At 47.0% G+C, this 27,873-nt stretch overlaps 1 protein-coding gene across 1 annotated transcript in view; it reads left to right on the top strand.

The window, feature by feature from the left end:
- snx25 (sorting nexin 25) overlaps positions 1–26,559 on the top strand; it is a 321,585-nt gene extending 295,026 nt beyond the window's left edge. The window contains exons 18-20 of the mRNA XM_085981347.1: positions 1,945–2,126; positions 14,560–14,660; positions 26,185–26,559. Of these exons, the coding sequence (XP_085837473.1) occupies positions 1,945–2,126; positions 14,560–14,660; positions 26,185–26,280 (379 nt within the window). The 3' untranslated portion in view covers positions 26,281–26,559. The remainder of the gene's footprint in view (positions 1–1,944; positions 2,127–14,559; positions 14,661–26,184) is intronic.
- Positions 26,560–27,873: the final 1,314 nt, after the last annotated feature.

Genomic DNA, 27,873 nt, shown 5'->3' on the forward strand with positions numbered 1-27,873 from the left:
ACCCTTTCAACTCTTAATTATTTTCTGTGATGCTTTTACAAGCACACAATGAGCTAAAAGCCATAGTGATGCGGAGTGCATGTTTTTTTACCTTCTGTTGAAATTGGTTTTAATGATGAGAGTGGCCGCTCAAGAAGATATTCAGCCCTTTTACCAGTACAAATTTACATGTAGGTTTGAACATATTGGCGTAGAAATTTGGGCACGCCCACTTTTGGGTGCACGGATGTGTAGCGCAGGGTTCCTTCCCTGCACCTAAATGGTGAGGCCCGATGTGCACCCGATATTGGGCCTCTGATCTTATTTCCAGCGAGCCTGCGAGCTGCAGACAGTAATGGGCAGCTCGTCAGCAGAGCAGCATTGAAGATCAGGCCACTGCAATGCCAGCAGTGGTCCTCTGATAAGTGAGGAAGGGTGGCGATCAAGTTGGGAAGGAAGCGGTGGTAAGGGGGAGGTAGTAGCGGCGATCCGTGGGGGGTGGGGCGGGGCGGGGGGAGCAGTGACCAGCAGCGACTCTCTCCTGCTCCTCCCGACTCCATATTCAGGTAAGTGTATTTTAAGATGTTACCTTTTTGAAGGCGGCCTGCAGAAGTCCCTTTTAAGGCCTGTAGGCCGCATGTACACCTGGTTTTCCTGAGTGTAACCGGTGCCGGCCGCCTCTGGGCAAACCAGTCTTGCAGTGGTGGCTTCAAACAAGCGTTAGGCACCTTATTTGCATATCAAAAGGGCCTAACGCCTGTTTCAGGCGTGGGCACTGCATGTAGATTTTTTGGCACTTACCAATATGGCGGACAGCGCAATTCCAGCTCAGAATGAGCGTGCGCTTCCTGCCCGCCATATTGGAAGCTCAGGAGACCGTTTATGGCCCAAAAAGCAGACCCCACGAGGCCGAATTTCTAGGCCACTAGGTCCTGAACATTGTTAACCTGCAACTCTCTTTTGTACAGCTAATTTACTTTCTTGTTCAAACACTCATATTTGCATGGCACTGTTTCTCAAATGCATTGGAGGCAGATATAGTTCCGTTAAAAAAAATTACATAATCAAACGATAATTTGCAGCATTAAATCACACTAAAAAAAGACAATATCTACTTTTGATCTTCATTTTTCACACCACAAAGTTATTTGTTTTCTATGCCCCTCCCCCACAGTTAAAAATGTTGTTTTCAATCCTACTCCAGCTCCTCGCTTCAAGAGCTGTCGGGCACCAGCTCTTCAGTTGGTCACTCCACAGGTGTGCAAAATGCACCGCTGCTGTTAGAAACACTGATCTCCACCAGTCATCTCCTTGACTGCCCAAACCAAAACCGGTTAGGCACTCCTGGTGGATGGATGCACAGTCCTGTCTTCCATCATTCTGGGGCACGGCGTGCTGGTGGAGGGGGGTTGGGGGCCGAAACCTACGGAAGACAAATAGCCAGAACAAGGTGCCACAGGGTGAGCCTCTCCAGAGACTCAGTTGGCCAGTGAGAGCCTCACATAGATTTGCATTTGATAATCCCATCAATGAAAATGAAGAGGCAGTCATGGCAATTTTATGGATCTTGCTGTGCTCTAATTAGTGTGCTGTTTTTTCTAAAGTAAACACAAGGGAATTCTAGAATGTTGCTTCTGACCGTTCCCAAGGTAATTCTGAGGTGTGCTTTTTTTGTGTATTATTCCTTCAATGTGCAACAAATGATACAGAATAAAACGAAGCATGGCAAAAGCCAGCCAACTACATAAGAACCATCATTTCTCCATCACAATTGACACCAGGAGCACACATAACCAACTCTCTTATGGCAAAGGCACATGACCTCACTAGTAGGATTATATTGTATTCTTAAAATAAATCTATCCCCCTGCAAAAATACTAGCTTTTGATCATATCTTAAGTTTCAGTTATTGGGCTGTGGGGAATGTTTGACCATGACCAGTTTATGTGCATCATTCATTTCAGGCAAATCCGTGACACAATCAACTGGATAGTCAGTGAACAGATGCTGGTTTGCTACATCAATCTCTTTCGAGATGCCTTCTGGCCAAATGGTAAATTAGCACCTCCTACAGCTCCCAGAACAGAGCAACAGCGATTGGAGACAAAGCACAAGGCCCAACAGAAACTACTTGATAACATTCCAGGTATGGCCGGCGGTGCATTGCATTAACTCTCGCTCGTAACTGATTTTGAAGTTCTCAAGTCAGTCCTGCTGGCTGGCCAAGTTTGTCATAAAGGTGCAGAGTGTAATATTTGACTTGAAACCATGGAAGAGGAATGACATTGTAACCAGACAATCAAATTTATTGGCCCAGAAATTCGGGTCGGGGGCTTCCCGCGGGTGTAAGCCCCCGACCTGCACTTACCTTGCGCGCCGGCCGTTAAGCTGTAGGGCCCCGTGGAATTCCGATCTGGGGCCTGGTCCAGCTGCCGGTGCACAGTGCTTGCGTATCCCAGGGGTGCAGTTAGTTCGATGCGTCCCCTGGGATCACGTGGGCCATGGAGAGCCAATCGGAGCAGGGAATGCTCCATTCATAAGTCTGACAGGAAGTGCTGTCAAGACTTATAAATACTACGGCCCCAAAATAGCACTAAAAATTCAAATAATTTTTTTTTTAAAATCACATTTTTAAAATAAACTATAAATTACATGAAATAACTATTTTAAACAATAATTTGAATTTTTGAAAAAAAAATGTTTATGTTATAACGGGGCTAAAAATAAACTTACCTTGCTTTAAAGTATTTAAAAATAATAAACCTGTGGAAAAAATGTTTTAATTTTAATTAATTCACACTTACCTTGTAAAAAGCAGGCCTTACGCCTGCTTTTTACATTTCTAACTTCTGCAGGCTTACGTTCCCGGAGAAACCTGTATAAAAATTAAAAAAACGTAAGTTTGATGTGCACGCGCAGCCTCTCCCGCGCACACGTTCGACCTCTGAATCCCTTAGTTCAGAGGAACGGAAGTGCCGGTTTCCTGAGCATGCGCAGTGCATGCAGGAAACCGGCACTTCCATCGGGCCTACGGGTGAGTACCCCGTGCGTACTCACCTGTGGAGACCCGAAGTTCTGGGCCAATGTCTCATCCTTTCCTGGCCATTGAAATGGAGAATTGTTGCAAAGTCATTTAGTACAACTAGGGAGGAATTTTTTCCTTTCAATAAAGAAGCCTTTCTTGTGATCTTTCTGACCTTATTTGCTATTTAAAGGTCACCATGTGAAAAAGCACACTACAGTTGTTAGATCCGTGTATCTTGATGTTGTATTTCCTTCAATAATTAGACAAGAGACTGCAGGGAACAATCAACAGGTGTTTACTGGATGAGGGTTACTCTAAAACTAACTGTGCAGATCCCTACTCAGGGTTTATATGCAGGTGTGGTCACTGCTGGTACTACAGTATACAGGAGCTGTAAAAAGTAGTTCTCCCCTTAAAAGTACATACACTACAATTCCTCCCCTTTTAGATTAACAGTACCATAACATTCATTTAACAATTAAATATCAACTAATTACAATTAACACTTTTAACATGCAACATTAACTGAAAATAGTCTATTTATAAATTCAGTCTTTAGGGAGGCTTCCTGATTGTGGTAAACCACTTTTGTCGTTCACTATCGTTACACTATAGTTATCACTGTTATATCGTTACTCTATGGTTATCGCTGTTCACACTGTTGTATCACTATACGAGGTCGCCTCTTGTCACGCTGTTATACCTGGGCTGACCACTGCTGACTCCGCCCATGGCTCCACCTACCTGCCCAGGTATAAAGGTGGTCGACTGGCTGGTATTCCTCCTTGTTGGAGCCGATCACCCACGAGGGTGGGCTCTGTTATTTAGCCAATAAAAACCTATAGTTACTTTCTTAACTCGTCGCTTTTCATTGGATGAATTGATAGGTATATCAATTTTATTGGCTAAATTTTAAAATGTCGACACTTGAGCAGTCAAACGACCAGTCAAACGACCAGCCAAGCGACCAGCCAGACGCCCAGCTACAACAGCCACAGCAGCCAGCCTGGCTGCGAGCCCTCCGACCACCGTACCTGGATCTAAACCCACAGGCAGCAAACTCAGCCCTCGACTTCGAACACTGGCTGAGCTGTTTCGAATCCTACCTGGGAGAATCCGGCGTGCCTCAGAAATCCATGCTAAGAGTTCTGACCGCCCAAGTGAGCCCTAAAGTATTCGCACTCATCCGGGACCTTAAAACATACGAAGCCGCCATCAACCTGCTGAAACAACAGTACCGGAGCCCGGTAAACTCCATGTATGCCAGACACCTCCTAAGATCCCGCCCGCAACAGCCAGGAGAGTCGGTAGATGAATTTTTACGGGCGCTACAAGCACTCGGCAGGGACTGTGACTTTAAAGCGGTATCAGCGGCAGAAAATACTGAAGATAATGTCCGCGATGCCGTCGTGAAAGGCCTGCGGTCCGACTACGCACGGCAAAGACTTCTTGAAGCAAAGGACCTTGACCTGAACACAGCTGCAGCTCTCGCTCGCTCCCTAGAAGTGGCCCATCGGGACCTCGAGGCGTACTCCAGGTACAGTAATTTGCGACCCTGGGACTCGGGACCGACCCCGACCGCGATACCCCTCGCAGCGCCGCCCCTGGGACCTACCTCTGCGTCGGCGTCCCGGACCCGATCGGGACCGCCACCCCCGGTACCGGCTGCGACTTCGGACCCCCGTGATCGGGCCGCCGGCTGCTTCTTCTGCGGCCAGGCGAAACATCCTAGGGCGCGCTGCCCAGCGAGAAACGCGACGTGCTCAAGCTGCCTGAAGAAAGGCCACTTTGCTAAGGCCTGCAGAGGCCAACCGAGATCAACAGAGGCCAGCAGTGCCTCATGCGAGTTGTGGGGGCGGCCATCTTCCATCAAGGCCACAGATGCCAGCATCCCCACGTGTGAGTCATGGGGGCGGCCATCTTTGATCCAGGCAACCGACACCAGCAGTGCCTCATGTGAGTTGTGGGGGCAGCCATCTTCTCCGCCATTTTGTCCAACCTCGTGGGCGCCGCCATTTTACCCTCCACGCTCGACCGCCACCTTGCCTCCGGACTCGACCACCGCCTCACCCGCAGACTACGGCAGCTCGCTGAGCCACACACTAGCCTCCGTCACACTGGACCAAGCCCGCCCGCACCACCTGTCCAAGTCCATGATGGACATCAAAGTAAACGGCCGCACCACGACCTGCCTGTTCGACAGCGGAAGCACGGAGAGTTTCATCCACCCAGACACGGTGAGCCACTACTCCCTCACTGTCCGGCCAACGCGCAACCGGATCTCGATGGCATCGAGGTCCCACGCCACAGACATCAGCGGCTACTGTGTCGTGACCCTGTCGGTTAAGGGCATGGAGTATAAAAATTTTAAACTCCTCGTCCTCCCCCAGCTCTGCGCTGCCGTCCTACTAGGGCTGGACTTCCAATCCCACCTCCAAAGCGTCACTCTAGCATACGGCGGACCCCTCCCCCCACTCAGTCGACAACCAGCAGCCTTTAAACCGCCCACTGCGTAACACCTGCGGCCTATCCACCCTCAAGGTCCCGCCACCTTCCCTGTTCGCTAACCTCACCCCCGACTGCAAACCCGTCGCTACCAAGAGCAGGCGGTACAGCGCCGGGGACAGAGCCTTCATTAGCTCTGAGGTGCAGCGTCTCCTGAAGGAGGGCATCATCGAGGGGAGCAGCAGCCCCTGGCGTGCCCAGGTCGTGGTCGTTAAGACCGGCAATAAAAACCGCCTGGTCATCGACTACAGCCAGACCATAAACCAGTACACCCAGCTGGACGCATACCCCCTTCCCCGCATATCTGATATGGTCAATCAGATTGCACAATACCGAGTATTCTCTACCATCGACCTTAAGTCGGCCTACCACCAACTCCCTATCCGCCCTGAGGACCGCCAGTATACCGCCTTCGAGGCGAATGGCCGCCTCTACCACTTCCTTAGGGTTCCCTTCGGCGTCACCAACGGGGTTTCGGTCTTCCAAAGGGAGATGGACCGGATGGTTGACCAGAACGGGCTGCACGCCACGTTCCCCTATCTAGATAACGTCACCATCTGCGGCCGCAACCGGCAGGACCATGATGTTAATCTGGAGAGATTCCTCCGTACGGCCCAGCGGCTGAACCTCACCTACAATAAGGAGAAATGTGTGTTTAACACCTCACGCCTTGCCATCCTCGGCTGTGTAGTAGAGGACGGACTCATCGGCCCCGACCCCGAAAGAATGCGCCCCCTCATGGAGTTACCCCTCCCCCACTGCCCAAAGGCGCTGAAGAGAACCCTGGGGCTCTTCGCCTACTATGCCCAATGGGTGCCCAATTATGCGGACAAAGCCAGACCCCTCATGAAGTCCACATCCTTCCCCCTTACGGAGGAAGCGTGCGCTGCCTTCTCCCTCATTAAGGGAGACATTGCTAAGGCCACAATGCACGCGGTGGATGAGTCCATCCCCTTCCAAGTGGAGAGCGATGCATCCGACTTCGCCCTAGCCGCTACCCTTAACCAGGAGGGGAGACCGGTGGCCTTCTTCTCAAGGACCCTACAGGGCCCTGAGATCCGACACTCATCGGTCGAGAAGGAGGCCCAGGCGATTGTGGAGGCTGTACGACGCTGGAGGCACTACCTGGCAGGCAAACGATTTACCCTCCTCACCGACCAGCGTTCGGTCGCTTTTATGTTTAATAACAAGCTGAAGGGTAAAATCAAGAACGACAAGATCTTGAGGTGGAGAATCGAACTCTCCACCTATGATTATGATATCTTGTACCGGCCAGGTAAGCTGAACGAACCCCCTGATGCTCCATCACGAATTACATGCGCCAACGCGCAAATTGATAGACTTCAGACCCTCCACAACGACCTCTGCCACCCCGGAGTCACCAGACTTTACCACTTCATTAAGGCCCGCAACCTGCCCTACTCCATCGAGGAGGTCAGGACCATGACCAGGAACTGCCAGACCTGTGCCGAGTGCAAACCGCATTTCTTTAGGCCGGACAGAGCAAGCCTGATCAAGGCCACCCGCCCCTTCGAGCGCTTGAGCATCGATTTTAAGGGGCCCCTCCCGTCCTCTGACCGTAATGTGTACTTCCTCAACATTGTTGATGAGTACTCCCGTTTCCCCTTCGCCTTCCCCTGCCCAGACATGACCAGTACCATGGTCATTAAATGCCTGAACGACCTCTTCGCCTTGTTCGGGTTCCCAAACTATATACATAGTGACCGGGGCTCCTCCTTCATGAGCGAGGAACTCCGCCAGTTCCTACTAGCAAGAGGTATTGCTGCAAGCAGGACCACCAGCTACAACCCTCGAGGGAACGGCCAGGTGGAAAGAGAGAACGCGACTGTATGGAAGGCCGTCCTCTTAGCCTTAAAGTCTAAGGGCCTCCCAACCTCCCACTGGCAGGAAGTCCTCCTGGCAGCGCTGCATTCCATCCGGTCACTACTTTGCACTGCCATTAACGCCACCCCCCATGAACGAATGTTTGTTTTCCCCAGGAAGTCGACTACGGGAACCACGCTACCAACCTGGCTGACCTCTCCGGGGCCCGTCCTGCTGCGAAAGCACGTGAGGGCCCATAAAACGGACCCCCTGGTCGAGAGGGTGAACCTCCTGCACGCCAACCCTCAGTACGCCTATGTGGCATACCCAGACGGGCGGGAGGACACAGTCTCCTTGCGAGACCTCGCACCCTCGGGCATTCCGGAGACACCACCTTCACCCCCCCCCCGATTCCAGCTCAGGTAGACGGCATGCCGGAACTCCACGAGCCCTCGCCGACCACGCAGACACCAGCATCACCACCGGAGAATGCAACACCGCCGCTGCGACGATCGGAAAGGCTTACGAGGCCTCCGGACAGACTGACATACCAGAACTGGTAGTACACATCACCCCGCCAGACTCAAATCTAAACAAGGGGTGAATGTGGTAAACCACTTTTGTCGTTCACTATCGTTACACTATAGTTCACAGAAATCACAGAAACCCCACAATGCAGATAGAGGCCATTTCGGCCCATCGAGCCTGCACCGACACATATCCCACCCGATCCCCGTAACCCCTACACCAACACCAACACATATCCCACCCTACCCCCGTAACCCCACGTATTTAATCCCCCTAACACTAAGGGTCAATTTATCATAGCCAATCAACCTAACCTGCCCATCTTTGGACTGTGGGAGGAAACCGGAGCACCCGGAGAAAACCCACGCAAACACGGGGAGAATGTGCAAACTCCACACAGACAGTCACCCGAGGCCGGATTCGAACCCGGGTCCCTGGCGCTGTGAGGCAACAGTGCTAACCACTATGCCACCTATAGTTATCACTGTTATATCGTTACTCTATGGTTATCGCTGTTCACACTGTTGTATCACTATACGAGGTCGCCTCTTGTCACGCTGTTATACCTGGGCTGACCACTGCTGACTCCGCCCATGGCTCCACCTACCTGCCCAGGTATAAAGGTGGTCGACTGGATGGTATTCCTCCTTGTTGGAGCCGATCACCCACGAGGGTGGGCTCTGTTATTTAGCCAATAAAAACCTATAGTTACTTTCTTAACTCGTCGCTTTTCATTGGATGAATTGATAGGTATATCACTGATCCTTTCTGGATAGCGCCTTTCCTGAGTGTCTTGCTCTTGGTGCGGAGGCGATTCTGGCCCCCTGTCGTCGGTTGGTTCATCAGCTTCCGATGCTACTGTTTCTGGGGTAGATGCTACCGGTATGTCGGGTTCATCACCAGGTACGTAGGGGCGAGACATGGGGTTGACTCGTTCCTGTGACTCTAGGATCTGGTCAACATGGCGTCTCACAATGTTCTCCCCAACATCCACTGTGTACATTAGTGGCCCCTGCCGTGTGCATATCGTTCCTGGTTGCCATTTCTCTGTTCAGTAGTCGCGGGCCAAGACTGGTTGCCCTATATTGAAGCTCCTTGTCGGCTTCTCATTGATGTGCTGGAATTGCTTATTCTCAACATCTCTTCGTACATTTGGTCTGAGCAAATCCATACGAGATCTCAACCTTCAGTTAAAGAACATCATGGCCGGGGTCTGGTTGGTGACGCATGTGTCGCATTTCTGTAGGCTAACAGGAAATTGTCCACCTTGTGCTGCAGTGGAATGTCGTCATCGCACATGGCCCTTACTGCTTTCTTAAAGGTTTGTATGAACCTCTCAGCCAATCCATTTGTGGCTGGATGATACGGGGCGGATGTGTAATGCTTTACCCCATTCCTCTTCATAAATCTTCGAAACTCCTCGGACACAAACTGTGGTCCGTTACCAGAGCAAATCTGCTCTGGCAAGCCGTTCTTGGCAAATATGGTCCGTAGGACTGCAATAGTTTTCTCCGTGGTGGTGGAGGACATTTTGATCACCTCAGGCCACGGCTATTAAAAACATTGAGTCCATGAATGGACCAGCAAAATCAATATGCACCCGTTGCCATGGAGATGAGGGCCACTCCCATGGGTGTAGAGGGGCATGTGGTGGTGCATTTTGGACCTTCTGGCATCCTGAGCAGCTCTTTCAGGTCCTCAATTTGCTGATCGATCCCCGGCCACCACACATAAGCCCTAGCAAGGTTTTTCATTTTCACCCCTCCCAGATGGCCTTTGTGAAGCTCAATGAGCACTCTCTCCCTTAACTTGGGTGGAATTACCACTCGGGATCCACACATCAAGGTCCCCTGGCATACTGACAGCTGTTCTCTTCTGGATGAGAATGCTGGCAACAGTGAGTCGCCATGTATTGGCCATCCCTTCACCGTCAAGTCATATACCTGAGACAGTGTCGGGTCATTTCGGGTCTCCTTCTCTATCTCAGCGTTAGTTACAGGCAAGCGTTCAATTATAGTCGAATGAAATATTTCGACAGGGTCCACTGCTGGTGCTTCCTCCGCAGTAGGCAGTGGCAGGCGTGATAGCCCATCAGCGTTTCCATGCTGTTTCGTGCCCTTATACTCGATTTCATATTGGTTCGCCCCTAGAAAAAGGGACCATCTTTGTAGCCGTTGCGCAGTCATCACAGGAACGCCCTTCTTTGGATGGAGACAAGTGGTTGGTGGTCAGTCAGCAAGGTGAACTTCTGCCCGTGCAGATAGTGGTTGAACTTTTTCACTCCCCACACTAGGCTGAGGGCCTCCCTGTCAATCTGGGTGTAGTTACGCTCGGCTGAGGTTAGTGATCGTGACGCAAAGGCTACTGGCCTCTCCGAGGCGTCCAAGAATTTGTGCGACAGCACCGCTCCAATGCCATAGGGTGATGCATCACACGCCAACCGAATTGGTAGTGCTGGGTTGAAATGAGCCAACACCTCTTTTGATGTGATCAATTCTTTGCTCTTCTGGAAAGCTCATTTACACTCGTCATTCCACTTTCATGGTACCCCCGTTTGCAGTAGGGTGTTCAGTGGGTGTAGTATAGTAGACAAATTTGGCAAGAACTTATGGTAGTAGTTCACCAGCCCGAGGAACGACCTCAGTTGTGACACATTTTCCGGTGCTGGAGCCTTGACTACTGCCTCAATCTTTTCAGGGGACTTATGTAACCCCTCTTCATCAATAACGTGGCCACAATACGAGATCTGCTTCTGGAAAAACTCGCATTTGTAGCGATTAGCTCGGAGCCCATATTCCTTCAATCTAGTGAGCACCTGCTCCAGGTTGGCGAGGTGATCACTGTCATTTTCGCCCGTGACCAGGATGTCATCCAAATAACACTGGGTCCCTGGAATCCCTTGCAGGACTTGATCCATTGCCCTTTGCCAAATAGCCGGAGCTGAGGCTACCCCGAACACCAGCCGGTTGTATTGGTAGAGACCTTTGAGTGTTGATCGTGAGGTACTGTTTCGAGGCTTCTTCTACCTCTATTTGCAGGTACGCCTGGGCCAGATCAATCTTAGTGAAGCGTTTCCCTCCAGATAGCGAGGCGAAAATATCTTCAATCCGCGGAAGCGGATATTGTACCGTGTGAAGGACTGGGTTCACTGTCACCTTAAAGTCCCCACAGATGCGAACCTTCTTTGGTTCCCCAGGCGTATTACTCAACGACCTCTTCATTACAGGAACGATGGTTGTAGCCCACTCGCTCCAGTCCACTTTGGACAGTACTCCTGAACGTTCCAAACCTTCCAGCTCTGCTTCGACGGCTGGGCGGATCGCATAAGGCACCGGTCTGGCCTTAAAAAAAAATGTTGGGCTTGCATTTTCCTCTATTTTGATCGTCGCTGTTATTCCTTTTAGTGTTCCGAGTTCCTCCTGGAACACTTCTTGTGCGTCAGTTAGCATTTTTGACAGTCGGCCAGGTGTGACGTCGTCATCTTTTTTGGCATCTACAGTCAGTGCTTGTATGGAATGCCAATCTAGCTGTATCTTCCGGATCCATTCACGTCCTAGTAGTGGTGGTCCTCCCTCTGGCAATACATATGGGTCCATTTTTGGTGTTTCCTTGCCATTCTATATAATGTTCACCCTTATTTTTCCTTTGGGGTAGACATTTTGCCCCGTGTACGTCTTCAAGACGATCTCTGTATCTCTCAAGGGTATATGTGAGCCGCTTGTAGTCCCTTCGGTTTATGACTGTTAGGGCTGATCCTGTGTCCAATTCCATTTCCACTTGGACTCCGGCTATCTTGAGCGTGACCCAGATAGTTTGGTGATCCTCCGTTTTGATCACATTATGTAGTTTCAGACAACCCAGCTCCTTGCTTCCGGAGTCTGTATCCCTTTTCTGTTCGTCTGAACTACTCTCCGTCACCTTATGTACCTTCTTGTACTTCTCCTGTGGAGATTTCTTGCTGTTGGTTTTCTTTTCCGACCTGCAGACTCTTGCTATGTGTCCTACTTTTCCACACTGTCTGCACACTTGGTCCTTGAACCAGCAATCCTTATGGTCGTGTGTTGTTCTGCCGCAGCGATAGCACTTCACTGTTCCATATGCCATTTCATTTGTGCCATATTCTTGCGGTCTCCGTTGTATCTCAGCCGCGCCCTGTGCTGCTGCTTCGTGTGATACTGCCATGCTGAAAGCCTTGTTCAGCGTAAGATCCTTTTCTGATAGAAGCCGTTTCTGGGTTCCTTCACTTTGAAGCCCACACACGAACTTGTCCCTTAAAGTATCTGCTAGTCCCGTTCCGAACTGGCAGTATTTCGAAAGCTTGCACAGTTCCGTTAAATACTCAGTATTACTTTCATCTTTATGCTGGTTCCTTTTGTGAAACTTAAATCTTTCTGCTATCAGCAGCGGTGTGGGGTTTAAGTGGTCCCGTAGGATTGACACTATGTTTTCAAAATTCTTTTCCGCTGGTTTCTCTGGGGTTACTAGGTTTTGCAGTAAGCCATACATTTTTGCACCCATTGAATTCAACAATACCAGCGCTTTCTTGTCATCTGGCACTTCATTCGCCTTGCAGTATACTTCAATGCGTTCGACATATGTCGTCCAATCTTCGACTTCATTGTCGAACGCTGTGATAGTGCCACTCTTCGGCATTTTTGGGTGTGGTTAGACTGGCTCAAAATGGCATCTCCCGCGCTCTCCTCCGCTGCAGCTCAAAATGGCGTCTCCTGCGCTCTCCCTTCTTCTCTGCTGCGGCTCAAAATGGCGTCTCCCGCGCTCTCCCTTCTCTTAATGGCGTCTCCCGTGCTCTCCCTTCTTCTCCGCTGCGGCTCGGCCCTTGAACACTGGCTGCGCTCTGCACATTTTCCTGCGCGCCTCTCTCTCTCTTTGCCGCTGCTCGGCCCTTGAACACCGGCTGCGCTCTGTGCGCTCTACCCTCTCTCTTCTCCCATCGACGCCGCTCAGTCCTGAACACCGGCTGCGCCCTGTGCGCTCTACCCTCTCTTCTCCCGTCGACGTTGCTCGGCCTTTTCTGTGCCGTCGGTCGGCTCTAGCCGCCGCTGTCCGGGAAGGGTCTGCGCCATACCTGCTGCCAGCCCGTTTAGCTGGACCACCGTGACTGGAGAACCAAGCCCAGCTCTCAACAGCCTCCCCTGCGATGCTCAAATCTCCGCTGGATGGTCGACGCCCGTGCTTCTGGACTCGGCCGCCTTCTTTCACTGTTCTCCAGGAGCGAATCCCTGGGTGGTGATGCAGAGTTGCAGGTAGGTTTGAATCGCCTCGTCGCCACTGTTAGATCCGTGTATCTTGATGTTGTATTTCCTTCAATAATGAGACAAGAGACTGCAGGGAATAATCAACAGGTGTTTACTGGATGAGGGTTACTCTAAAACTAACTGTACAGATCCCTACTCAGGGTTTATATGCAGGTGTGGTCACTGCCGGTACTACAGTATACAGGAGCTGTAAAAAGTAGTTCTCCCCTTAAAGGTACATACACTACAACAGTGAGTGAGTGCCGTGTTCATTTAGAGTCTTGTGTACAAAACTGTGACACTTTTAACTCTCAGTCTGTTGTAGGTGGATTTCTACAGTACGTATCAGGGTGGTATTTCTCTGGTTGCAGTGTTACTCTTAACCGTTGATAAAATATTAGACTGGCTGTGGTTTTCTGACTTTAAAGATTTTTTTCTTAAAGAGGAAGTGTGCTGCAGGTGTTCTGCCTTTTTAGAAACTGGTTTCTAATTTAATCTATTGGTGAAATGAATATTTTAATATTGTTCCCCCTCCCCGCCCCCTCTGCTTCCTTTGGGAATGCACCCAAGCCCTTTTTGACACCTCCCCTGACTGGCCAAGCAGAACTCTTGAGTCCTGGCTTCTGCACGGACTCCCCTCCCCATGGCTGTGATGCAGTTGGCACTGTTTGTGTCTACATTAACTCCACGTGACTGAGGCTCGAGTGGCCCACCGTCTTGGTGCTTCCACTGAGCCCCACCAGATGAGGAAGTAGTGAACATTATGGTCTCGGCGCTTGTGCTGAGCCCTGTGTACCTTTTTTTTTATTCGTTCATGGGATCTGGGCATCGCTGGCAAGGCCAGCATTTATTGCCCATTCCTAATTGCCCTTGAGAAGGTGGTGGTGAGCCGCCGCCTTGAATCGCTGCAGTCCGTGAGGTGAATGTACCTCCCTGAGGTACAGACAACACGGTCTCGGTGTCTGCAGTGATGCATTGTGTATCTATTGTGAGCGCCGCTGTGCAGAGTCGAGCATGGTGTTGGCGCACAAAGTGCATCCATTATGCCTCACGCAGGAGCAGGACTGAAACGAGGCTCTTTCTCTTGGGGATCAACTGTATAAAAGTAGGAGAATGAACCAATCCTATTGTTATACTTGTTGAAAGGGAGGAGAGATGGAAATCCACTGCTTGATTCTTTTTCCAAGGCATTGTGGGACATTGACCTGAGTGTGATTTGTGGAGACTAAATAGCGCAGTAATTACAACTACTGCCACAGATTGAAAAAGGCTGATCTTTGGTTATTAAACCCAACCAGTGTAGCACTCTCTTTTAGGGGAGATTCATTCTTGTCTATAATTTTTTTTTCCCTCATAAGGCAGTCTTCCTGGTGAATGGATCAACTGTAAATCCTGTGGCATTAACCAAGTGATATTAGTTACCCTATGGTATTCTTTTACAGATGCACTACAGAACCTTGTCGGACAGCAGAATGCACGACATGGAATCATTAAAGTTTTCAACGCGTTACAGGAATCCAGTGCCAACAAGCATCTCCTCTACGTGAGTACAGTAGGAATTATATTTCCCCATATGGGCTCTGCCAGTGAGACTTTGTGGCTAGCTCGTTGGAGAATGGTGTATAAATGCCAGCTGATGTGGCACCTGGTTTATCCGTCTTGCTTTTGTCTGCCTCACTCCTCCCCCTCCGCCCCAGCCCCGAGCACCCGAGACGTCCAGATGAAATCAGCTACTGCTTATTTGGGGGAAGCTGAGGCTGGGTTTTGAACTTGGATCTTCCAATCTGTGACACTAGTGTATTTTTCCACCGACAACTTGCCCAAATTCTCACATGCCCACCTTTGAACAGTAATTCAAATGACAAGTGATCAAAAACAACAATGGCAAGCTCCTGTGTGAGCCTTGCATGGGTGGAATGGGGTGCAGTATTTTAATTGGGTTGGCAGTACTCTGTACAGTGGAGGTACTAAATCTGGTTAGTTATCGGGCGGGGGGAGAGAGGAGGAGAAAGGTTGGGCCCCTAGAGATAAGTTACCAGTCGTTTGTCTTTCTTTGTGGAAGTGCACTGCCATTGTGGACAAGCATTAAAGACGCCCAAGGCCATTGATGTATGGTTTCTCAAAAAGGACAAAATTGCATCCCCAAAACCAAAAGTAAAAATTCTGGTATCACATAATAAAGATGAAATTTGACTTATTTGGTAACTGTGTAAATCTGGTGACTGCTGTTGTGAAGTCTAACACGGTATCCCAGCCTGACCGGGAGGAAATTGCATCGGTCACATTAAAGATGTGGCAGGGAGGGTCCAAGCTTTAAAAGGTAACTAATCAAAAGTGATGGAGGAGGGAGCAGATTTTTACTGGTTTAGAGAGTCAGGTCAAAAATGCAGCCTCTTTTGCATCCGCTGTATGATCGAGTTTCCAGCTCTGCACCTTCCCCGACTTGTGCCGCCATTACAGAAATTGTGGGGGGGGAAGATATTAATTCGTAGTGTGGATGGGTTAAAGCAGCTGAAGGTGGGGCAGGAGGGTATATACATAACACACTCACTTGTTTGTTAAGTGTGTATAAACCCTGGGGAATACTACAGCACCACAGAAAGTGGAAACCCATTTTTACCACTTGATACTGACTCCACTTTCTCCTGACAATTTGCCAAGATTCCAGATCTTTGCAGTTGAATCTGTTAACCTGGCATCTATTTAAATTGGCGTGCTGTAATTGTTCATGGTTGTAAAATGGAAACACCAACCACTCCATCTTTAGAAAATTACGTACCGTAATTTTCAGCTGTTCAGACTGCAGTCAAGCTGAATAGGAGCGCATTGATTAGTATCACGATTAAAGAGACATTTGTGCTAATTGCTGGAGCTCTTAAAGGCTTGAGGCTATTTTTTCAATAAAGAAAATCGAGTGACTAATAATGCATACCATGAGTCATGGGCTTAATTAAGGAATAAAAGTTATCTTCCTATTTCTGACTTGTGCATTGCTCAATGTTTAAATATAAAATGTGATCTGGAAACTGCAAAGATATGACATATGTGTGACAAAATGTCATGTAAAGGAAAAATATTTTTGAATGATATTTTATATAGGATAAAAATAAAACGTCCCACATGGCAGAGAGATGTGATAAACTCATTCATGCTGTATCATTGGTGGGTGATCAGACCAACCTCTCTCTGTTCTCAAATGACCTGTTCAGGTCCTCTGCAACGTTCCCTTTAAGCCGCGCAGCTGGTGAGCCGGCTTTTAAATAGGAAAAAACGCGCATGCGTGGTATTTTGAATGGGCCGCGCAGCCCCATAAAGGGAACCCAAGGAAAAACGAAGGGGAACATTGGTCCTCTGTATATTTAGTATTTTTGTTCATCAATGCCAGCTGTGAAATGTGATAAATCTTCAGTGGTAGCAGGTTTATATACTGCGCAAACCTCACCCAGTGTTTGGTTTTGAATGGGATGAAATTGCCCGAAAATATTTGTAACCTCCTCCAGCCCTACAACACTCCAAGATCTCTACGCTGCTCCAATTCTGGCCTCTTGAGCATTCTGTATTTTAATCGCTCCATCATTGGCAGCCGTGCTTGCAGCTGCCTAGGCTCTAAGCTCAGGAAGTCCCTCCCTAAACCTCTCCGTCTCTCTAGCTCTTTCTTCCTTTAAGATGCTCCTTAAAACCTATCTCTTTGATCCAGGTGAACGGGAATTTAAAAAGTCAATGAGAAAGCAATAGAGCTGGGGGAAATAATAACCAGAGTGTGACAGGGACAGAATGTTTAAAAATAAGAGTGCAACAGAAAATGAGGCCAAAACAAGGAAAAACGGTAAAAAGACAAAGTTAAAAGCTCTATATCTGAATGCATGCAGCATTCGTAACAAGATAGATGAGTTGACGGCACAAATAGATACAATTTAACACACAAATGTCATCCTGTCCTTCAAAATCCAGTTGGCGGATCTGAACCCAATACAGAACCTGTCCAGAAAGTTTTGCTGGATCTGCAATTCTGGTGCAGAGAAATTGATGTTATACAAAGGATGGGATCAGTGCAGTGGTGAGAAGTGATATTGGCTCAGATCAAGATGTAGAATCGGTTTGGGTGGAGATAAAAAATAAGGGGAGAAAGTCTCTGGTGGGCTTAGTCTACAGGCCCCCGAACAGTAGCAATGCTGTTGGACAGAGTATAAATCAACAAATAATGGAGGCCTGTAAAAAAAGGTACGGTAATAATCATGGGTGATTTTAATCTCCATATTGATTGGACAAATCAAATTGGCCATGGTATTCTTGAGGAGGAGTTCATAGAATGCATCCGGGATGGTTTCCTAGAACAGTATGTAATGGAACCAACCAGGGAGCAGGCTATCTTGGATCTGGTACTGTGTAATGAGACAGAATTAATAAATGATCTCATAGTAAAGGATCCTCTTGGAAAGAGTGATCATAGCATGGTTGAATTTCAAATTCAGTTGGAGGGTGAGAAAGTTGTATCTCAAACCAGTGTCCTGATCTTAAACAAAGGCAATTGCAATGGCATGAGGGCAGAATTGGCTAAAGTGGACTGGAAAAATAAATTACAAGGTAAGACAGTTGAAATGAAGTGGCGGACATTTAAGGAGATATTTCATAACTCTCAACAAAAATATATTCCAGTGAGAGAGATTTTGAGGGAAGGGAGCACCATCCGTGGCTAACTAAGGAAGTAAAGGATGGTATCAAATTGAAAATGTAGGCATACAACACTGGTTGCCAAGACTGGTGGGAGACCAGAGGATTGGGAATTTTTAAAAAACCAGCAAAGGATGACTAAAAAAATAAGAGAGATGATGAATTATGAGGGTAAACTGGCAAGAAATACTAAAACAGATAGTAAGAGCTTCTACAGGTATATAAAAAGGAAGAGAGTAGCTAAAGTAAACGTTGGTCCCTTAGAGGATGAGACTGGGGAATTAATAATGGGGAACGGGGAAATGTCAGAGACTCTGAACAAATATTTTGTATCTGTCTTCACGGTAGAAGACACTAACAACATCCCAATAATAGATAATCAAGGGGCCACAGGGAGGGGGGAACTAAAGACAATCACTATCACTAAGGAAATAGTACTTGGTAAAATAATGGGACTAAAAGACGACAAGTCCCCTGGACCAGATGGCCTGCATCCCAGGGTCTTAAAAGAAGTGGCTGCAGAGATAGTGGATGCATTGGTTGCAATATACCAAAATTCCTTGGACTCTGGAGAGGTCCCAGCGGATTGGAAAACTGCAGATATAACACCCCTATTTAAGAAAGGAGGGAGACAGAAAGCAGGAAACTATAGACCAGTTAGCCTAACATCTGTTGTTGGGGAAAATGCTGGAGTCCTTCATTAAGGAAGCAGTAGCAGGGCATTTGGAAAATCCTAATGCAGTCAAGCAGAGTCAGCATGGTTTTATGAAAAGGAAATCAAGTTTAACAAATTTACTGGAGTTCTTTGAGGATGTAGCGAGCATGGTGGACAAAGGTGAGCCAGTGGATGTGATGTAATGTAGCCAAGTTTGCAGATGATACAAAGATGGCTGTGTAAAGTCCCAGAGACCCAGGTAAGGCCTCAGTGCGAGAATCGGCGGGAATCGCGGGCTGAGCGGCTGTGTAAAGTCCCAGAGACCCAGGTAAGGCCTCAGTGCGAGAATCGGCGGGAATCGCGGGCTGAGCGGCTGTGTAAAGTCCCAGAGACCCAGGTAAGGCCTCAGTGCGAGAATCGGCGGGAATCGCGGGCTGAGCGGCTGTGTAAAGTCCCAGAGACCCAGGTAAGGCCTCAGTGCGAGAATCGGTGGGAATCGCGGGCTGAGCGGCTGTGTAAAGTCCCAGAGACCCAGGTAAGGCCTCAGTGCGAGAATCGGCGGGAATCGCGGGCTGAGCGGCAGTGTAAAGTCCCAGAGACCCAGGTAAGGCGTACCAATCTCCAGTCTCGGAAAGAATGAGAGAGGTAAAAAGTAATCCAAGTGTGACGTCACCAGAAAGCGGGTAAGTGATTGGTTGGTAAGTTTTTCTCCCTTTTTAAGCTTAAATCTCTTTGGTTTATAGTTTCTAAGGTGTGATATCCATCATCTAGAATCGGGGCAGAGGGTATTTAAGAATAATAATAAATTGAATTAATTACATAGAATGGGAGATCAGGTGATGTGTTGCTGCTGCAATATGTGGGAGCTGGTGGACACCATTGATGCTCACGGTGATCACATTTGCAGTAAGTGTTGGCTGCTCGAGGAATTCCGGCTCCGTGTTGAAGAGCTGGAGTCCGAGCTTCAAACACTGAGACACATCAGGGAGGGGGAGAGTTACCTGGACTCTGTGTATCACGAGGTATTCACACCAATTAGATTAATTAATTCAGATGTAGTCCGTGGCCAGGGTCAGGATGGTGTGACTAGGAGTGAGGCAGGTACGGGGATGCAGGAGGTAGTGTTGGAGGAGCCGCAGCCCTTGCACTTGTCCAACAGGTTCGAGGCTCTTGCTCCCTGTGAGGATGGGAACAGGGACTGCGGGGTGGATGAGCAACCTGGCCACAGCACCGTGGAGCGGGGGGCCATTCAAGTGGGGGGAGTTAAAAGAAATGTTGTAGTGGTAGGGGATAGTATTGTTAGGGGGATAGATAGAGTTCTTTGCAGCCGAGAGCGAGAGTCCCGAAGGCTGTGTTGCCTGCCCGGTGCCAGGGTTAAGGACATCTCCTTTGGACTGGAGAGAAACTTGGAGGGGGAGGATCCAGTTGCCGTGGTCCATGTTGGTACCAACGACATAGATAGGACAAGGAAGGAGGTTCTGCTGAGGGAGTTTGAGCAGCTAGGGGCCAAATTAAAAAGCAGAACCACAAGGGTAATAATCTCTGGATTATTACCTGAGCCACGAGCGAATTTGGCTAGGACAAATAAAATTAGAGTTAAATGCGTGGCTCAAAGACTGGTGTGGGAGAAATGGGTTTTGCTTCCTGGGACACTGGCACCAGTACTGGGGCAGGAGGGAGCTGTTCCGTTGGGACGGGCTTCACTTGGCCAGTGCTGGGACTAGAGTCCTGGCGGATCATATAACTAGGGCTGTAGAGAGGGCTTTAAACTAACTAGTGGGGGGGAGGTTCCTAGAGAGCAAATAATAAAAATGACAACAGAGAAGGTCATAGACTTAGGTAGCAGTGGGGAAATTAAAAACCAGAGCGTGTCAGGAAGGGGCAGAAGGTATGGAGTAAAAGGTAAAGTAATAAAAAGGGCATAAGCAGGAACTAAGTGTCACAAAACATATTTGAAAGTTCTCTATCTGAATGCACGTAGCATTCGTAACAAAATAGACGAGTTAATGGCACAAATAACTACATATGGGTATGATCTTGTGGCCATTACAGAAACATGGCTGCAGGGTGACAATGCCTGGGAATTACACATACCAGGTAATTTAACGGTCAGAAGGACAGGCAGGAAGGAAGGGGAGGTGGGGTGGCTATGTTAATAAAGGAAGGAATCACTGTAATACAGAGAAATGATATTGGGTCAAAAGATCAGGATAATGAAACAGTTTGGGTGGAGGTAAGGAATAATAAGGGGAAAAAAACACTAGTGGGCGTAGCCTATAGGCCTCCGAACAGTTGCAACTCTGTTGGACGGAGTATCAATCAGGAAATAGTTGAGGCTTGTAATAAGGGAACATCTATAATTATGGGGGATTTTAACTATCATATAAATTGGACAAATCAAATTGGGCAGGGCTGCCTTGAGGATGAGTTCATTGAGTGTATTAGGGATGGGTTTCTTGAGCAGTATGTAACTGAACCGACCAGGGGGCAAGCAACCTTAGATCTGGTCCTGTGTAACGAGACAGGATTAATTAAAAATGTCCCAGTAAAGGATCCCCTTGGAATGAGTGACCATAACATGGTTGAATTCCATATTCAATTAGAGGGTGAGAAGGTTGGATCTCAAACAAGCGTGCTAAGCTTGAATAAAGGAGACTATGAAGGTATGAGAGCGGAATTGAGTAGAGTGGATTGGGAAAATAGATTCAAGGGTAAGACGATACATGATCAGTGGTGTACATTTAAGGAGTTATTTTACAACTTCCAAAAAAAAATATTCCACTGAGAAGAAAAGGGTGTAAAAGAAAAGACAGCCATCCGTGGCTAAGTAAAGAAATTAAGGATAGTATTCGACTAAAAACAAGGGCATATAAGGTAGCCAAATCTAGTGGGAGGATAGAGGATTGGGAAAACTTTAAAAGACAGCAAAAAATAACAAAAAGATTAATTAAGAAAGGGAAGATAGATTATGAAAGTAAATTAGCAAAAAATATAAAAACAGATAGTAAGAGTTTTTATAGTTATATAAAAAGAAAAAGGGTGGCTAAAGTAAATGTTGGTCCCTTAGAGGATGAGACCGGAAATTAATGGTGGGAAATATGGAGATGGCAAAAACACTGAATATTTTGTATCAGTCTTTACAGTAGAAGACACTAAGAATATCCCAACACTGGACAAACAGGGGGCTATAGGGGGGGAGGAGCTAAACACGATCAAAATCACTAAGGAAGTGGTACTCGGTAAAATAATGGGACTCAAGGCAGATAAATCACCTGGACCTGATGGCTTGCATCCTAGGGTCTTGAGGGAAGTGGCGGTAGGGATTGTGGATGCATTGGTAATAATTTTCCAAAACTCCCTGGACTCAGGAAAGGTCCCGGCAGACTGGAAAACTGCTAATGTAACACCCTTATTTAAAAAGGGCAGTAGACAGAAGGCTGGAAACTATAGACCGGTTAGCCTAACATCTGTGGTAGGTAAAATTTTGGAGTCCATTATTAAGGAGACAATAACAGGACATTTGGATAATCATCATTTAATAGGACAAAGTCAGCATAGTTTTATGAAGGGGAAGTCATGTTTGACAAATTTGCTGGAGTTCTTTGAGGAAGTAACATATAGGGTGGATAAAGGGGAACCAGTGGACGTAGTGTATTTAGACTTCCAAAAGGCATTTGACAAGGTGCCACACAAAAGATTATTGCTTAAGATAAAAAATCACGGGATTGGGGGTAATATTCTGGCATGGATAGAGGATTGGCTATCTAACAGAAGGCAGAGAGTTGGGATAAATGGTTCATTCTCAGACTGGCAATCAGTAACTAGTGGTGTTCCGCAGGGGTCAGTGCTGGGTCCCCAACTCTTTACAATCTATATTAACGATTTGGAGGAGGGGACTGAGTGTAACATATCAAAGTTTGCAGATGATACTAAGATGGGAGGGAAAGTAGTGAGTGAGGAGGACATAAAAAACCTGCAAGGGGACATAGACAGGCTAAGTAAGTGGGCAGAGATTTGGCAGATGGAATACAATACTGGAAAGTGTGAGGTTATGCACTTTGACAGGAAAAATCGTAGAGCAAGTTATTATCTTAATGGCAAGAAACTGGAAAGTACTGAAGTACAAAGGGATCTGGGGGTCCTGGTGCATGAAACTCAAAAGGTTAGTATGCAGGTGCAGCAAGTGATTAAGAAGGCCAATGGAATGTTGGCTTTCATTGCTAGGGGGATAGAATATAAAAATAGGGAGGTATTGCTTCAGTTGTACAAGGTATTGGTGAGACCGCACCTGGAATACTGCGTACAGTTTTGGTGTCCATACTTAAGAAAGGACATACTTGCTCTCGAGTCAGTACAAAGAAGGTTCACTCAGTTAATCCCAGGGATGAGGGGATGGACATATGAGGAGAGGTTGAGTAGATTGGGACTCTACTCATTGGAGTTCAGAAGAATGAGAGGCGATCTTATTGAAACACATAAGATTGTGAAGGGGTTGGATCGGGTGGATGCAGGGAAGATGTTCCCGATGATGGGTGAAACTAGAACTAGGGGGCATAGTCCTAGAATAAGGGGCTGCTCTTTCAAAACTGAGATGAGGAGGAACTACTTCACTCAGAGGGTGGTAGGTCCATGGAATATGCTGCCCCAAAAAGCTGTAGAAGCTACATCATTACATAAATTTAAAACAGAAATAGACAGTTTCCTAGAAGTAAAGGGAATTAAGGGTTACGGGGAGCGGGCATAAATTTGGACATGAGTCTAGATTCGGATCGGTCATGGCCCTGTGGGTAGCGGAGCGGGCCCAGGGGCCGTGTAGCCTGATCCTGCTCCTATTTCGTGTGTCTAATTCTGTTAGATTCAGGAGATGGTTCTGTGATAGTAGATTGGCGGTTAGGATCAGATCAGCCATGATCTTATTGAATGGCGGAGCAGGCTCGAGGGGCCGATTGGCCTACTCCTGCTCCTATTTCTTATGTTCTTATGAAAGCAAGTTGTGCAGAGGACTCAAAGAACCTGCAAAGGGATATAGACAGGCGAAGTGAGTGGGCAAACATTTTGGCAGATTGAGTATAATGTGGGAAAGTGCGAGGTTATCCACTTTGGCAGGAAAAATAAAAAAGCAAATTATTTAAATGGAGATTACAAAATGCTACAGTTCAGAGGGACCTGGGGGTCATTGTGCATGAAACACAAAAAGTTAGCATGCAGGTACAGCAAGTAATCAAAAAGGCAAATGGAATGTTGGCCTTCATTTCAAAGGGGTTGGAGTATAAAAGCAGGGATGTCCTGCTGCAACTGTACACCGTATTGGTGAGACCACACCTTGAGTACTGCATACAGTTTTGGTCTCCTTATTTAAGGAAGGATATACTTGCATTGGAGGCAGTTCAGAGACGATTCACTAGGTTAATTCCAGAGATGAGGGGGTTGACTTATGAGGAAAGGTTGAGCAGGCTGGGCCTATACTCATTGGAATTTAGAAGAATGAGAGGTGATCTTATTGAAACATATAAGATACTGAGGGGGCTTGACAAGGTAGATCCAGAGAGGATGTTTCCCCTCGTGGGGAAATCTAGAACGTGGGGGCACAGTTTTAGAATAAAGGGTCGCCCTTTTAGAACTGAGATGAGGAGGAATTTCTTCTCTGAGGGTTGTAAATCTGTGGAATTCTCTGCCCCAGAGAGCTGTGGAGGCTGGGTCATTAAATACATTTAAGGTGGAGATAGACAGATTTTTGCAAGATAAGGGAGTGAAGGGTTATGGGGAGTGGGCGGGGAAGTGGCTTTGAGCCCAAGATCAGCCATGATCTTATTGAATGGCTGAGCAGGCTCGAGGGGCCAAGTGGCCTATTCCTGCTCCTATTTCTTATGTTCTTGTGTTATTTAGTTGTTTACTAACACAGTCACATCACTGCTGAAATTTAAAATGTATTTTGTGTGGTAGGATTCACAGGAAGACTGAAGCACAAATCCTGTCGGGAGGCCCACGGAACTTGCTCCTTCAGTTCTCCTATCTGTTTGCTTAGTTAGATCTGAAATTTAAAATTAATGTCATCTGATCTATTGTGCAGGATAGAACTTTAGCCAAATGCTCAGATTGTAATTCTTGACTCTCTAACACTGAATTGTGGGTGAATCTTTTGGAAAGCACAGCATCATAGGGATCTGTTCATTAATATTGTTCTGTATGCGGCACAATTAATATTCTCAAAGCTTTTGATGATTTTTATAGAATGGCTGAATATGAGTAATAATCTTGAATTTGAATTGTAATGGGCCCCGTGTTATATATTAGTGGACGGAGGTGTGGTCAGTCTGCCTGCATGCCATGGAATCTCTTTCCAAAATATATCCTGATTTTATGTCCAACAGCCAGAATTGTGCAAGTGATTGGCTCTAGGACATTTGGAAACCTTGCTGCTTGCTGATAGAATATGCATCAATCAGTTACTGCTGGACAATCTGTGGGAAGTGGACATTGAGTTATGTCCAGAACTGCACATTTATTTAGATGAGCTTAACGTCTGCCTGAGCCTATCCAGCACCTCATGAATATTTATGAATATATAAACTTTGTTTTGACCAGATCAGACCTTTGATGGACAGCTTGCAGTGGACACCTGGCTGACGCTGAGACCTTGGGGTCGATTTTCAGTGCGCCGTGAGGCGGGCTTTTGGGCGTGCGGGAGGCTAAAATCCCGAATTCAGGGGTCCCGACACCATCCCGCCCAAAATCCGACTCCATGTAAGTTTCAAAGGAGGTGGCAACCCGCCCCGCACTGGGACCCGCCGCGGGAAGGGATTAGTGCCAATTAATTGCCTGTTAACAGGTAGTTAACAGGCAGTTTTTAGCCTAATCCCTATTTTGAAGGTTGTCGTGTGGGATTCCCGACGGCTCCAAACCACGCCAGGTTAGAGGAGTCGGGCCGTCGGGTTGAAGGACTTGGAGGGGTCGAGATGTCGGTGTTCAGGTGAGTGATGGATGCATGAGTGCAAAGGTAAGTGTGTTTGGTATGTGTAAAGAAGTTTAAATTACCTGTACTTACCTTTACAGCCTTCCTTCCTCTAGGCTTCAGGAGTCCATCATTCAGCCGGCACAGAAAGCAGAATGGCTGTGATCTGTCAAAAGTGACAGCCTGCAGCTTTCAGTGCTGGAGAGATTTTTAACTGAGCCTGCGTAGGAGGACTCAGGTTAGAAGTAAGACTGTCAGTGTTTGACAGCTTCAAACAGCTGTGAAACACTGAAATTTCATCTGTCAACTCGTCTTGACAGATGAAATTTCAGTCTGTGACGTCACCTGTTGCCGGGTGGCCCTTAATTGGCCTGCTGAGCGGGCTGAACAAGGTCAATCAAGTGAAAATCGCATGGATTGGCCGCATCTCAATAGAGGCGGGACTACAACCCGAAAGTTGTAGTCCCGCCTCCTTCCTGACTTCTGAATGAAAATCCAGCCCCTTATATCTGCTGACAGAGCTGGACTAATAACCACATTCCCCACCAAAACTACTTCATCGAGTCCCAGCACCTTCTGGTCATGCATGGCTGTCCAGATATATGTGGATAAAGCACCTTCTCATGGGGCTTTGTATAACATCAATTTCTCTGCACCAGACTGGCAGATCCAGCAAAACTTTCTGGACAGGTTCTGTATTGGGTTCAGATCCACCAACTGGATTTTGAAGGACAGGATGACATTTGTGTGTTAAACTTCTCTTCCTTTTTTCTCTCTCTCATCTTTCAGATGCTGGTGGAGTTGCTGCTGATTGAGTTATGTCCAGAACTGCGAATTCATTTGGATGAGCTTAAAATCTGCCCGAGCCTATCCAGCACCTCATGAATATATACGGACCTGAAGTTTAAAAAAAAAACACAAACTACAACTTTTTTTTTTCCAGAGGGACAAATAGGCCGGGATATATTGATGTTTGTTGTTTCTCCTCACACATGACAGATGTAGCACTAAGTGAAATGACTTTATGCTTCAGCATTGCTGAATCAATGCGTAAAGCTACTTACTTTTTCCTTTCACGCTGATATCCGGTAGTTCGTTTCTTTAAGAAGTTCAGATGCCAGTAATTAATGTTGTGAGAAACTGAATAAATATTTTTTAAGACAACTTGAGAATTGTATTACTTTTATTGGTGGTGCAAACATGTGTCGTATATAAGTTGCAAGCTCCTCACAGAGGAATTTTGAACATTCCTTTCTTATCAGTGACCATTGAGTAGCCTCTGTGTGCAATATGTATGTAGATCATTGTGAATATTTTATTGTTAAATAGAGCTAGATTTTATTTTTACCAAAGATTTCAATGGTGTAGATGATTTATAAGCAATAAATTATGACAAAAACCTAAACTCTTAAGTGCAAACTTTTTTTGTGTTGCTCCATGTCGTACAAAATGGGATTTATAACATGGGTTGTTGATTTCCATCAGACCTCATCTGTAAACGTTTTGCAATAGCACTGGATACTCCACACGACCTAACACTAGCATTGCTGCGCAGCTCAGACAGTTGAACAAAGGTGTGTGGGTGAGAGCTAGCCATATGAAGATTCACAAGCACTTAGCCATGTTCTATATTTGGTGAAGGTCCAATGCATCACATCATCCTCTTCGTTGTAACATTATCACTAATTGTAAGTGTTTGGATTTGCAGTAATATGTGAACTATTGGCACAATGAGCATGTTGGTGTCCAAGTACATTTTAAATTTTGTAACTGTGCGCAGGAGACTCTGTTTTGGTTCTGATGAATCCAAATTAATTTTTGGTTCATCTGGTCCGATTGATTGTGATGCATAATGTAACCAACTGTTTTATTGATGCAAAATCACATACAGCACTGAGGCGATAAACTCAACCAGTGATCTAATCAATAAATGCCTAAAATCGGTCCTAATGAAGGATGCAGGCTAGGAACCTTTACTGGGAAAATATCAATGACCTATTTTCACTGCACAATACTATAATCTTGTTCAGTATTCACTTTTTCCATTCCCCACACAACTGCTGGTCCTTATAATTTATTTTCCTTCCTCTTAAAGTTCTCTCACCCACCCCCATGTCTGACACTGTCCAGCACTCTTCCTGTTCTGATTTGGCTACTGTTCCTAAAATGGTATGTTTCAGATCCAACTTCTGTCCCGTGGGTAAGAACATCCTCCAAATGTTCAGACTGAGATTACGGTGCAAACATGTAAAATTTTACCAATTTATGGCATTACAATATAACAAACCACCAGGCAGCATATATGAACATGACTAGGCCATTCAGCCCCTCAAGACTCTTCTGCCGTTCTATTCGATCATGGCTGATCTGTACCTCCGCCCCAATTACCACCCCCCCCCCCCCCAACCATTGCTCCATATCCCTTGATACCCTTACAGCAACAACAACTTGCATTTATATAGTGCCTTTAACGTTGTA

Source organism: Somniosus microcephalus, chromosome 1 (genome assembly GCF_052327205.1).
Source record: "Somniosus microcephalus isolate GS21.2 chromosome 1, FLI_Smic_1.0, whole genome shotgun sequence".
NCBI lineage: Eukaryota > Metazoa > Chordata > Chondrichthyes > Squaliformes > Somniosidae > Somniosus > Somniosus microcephalus.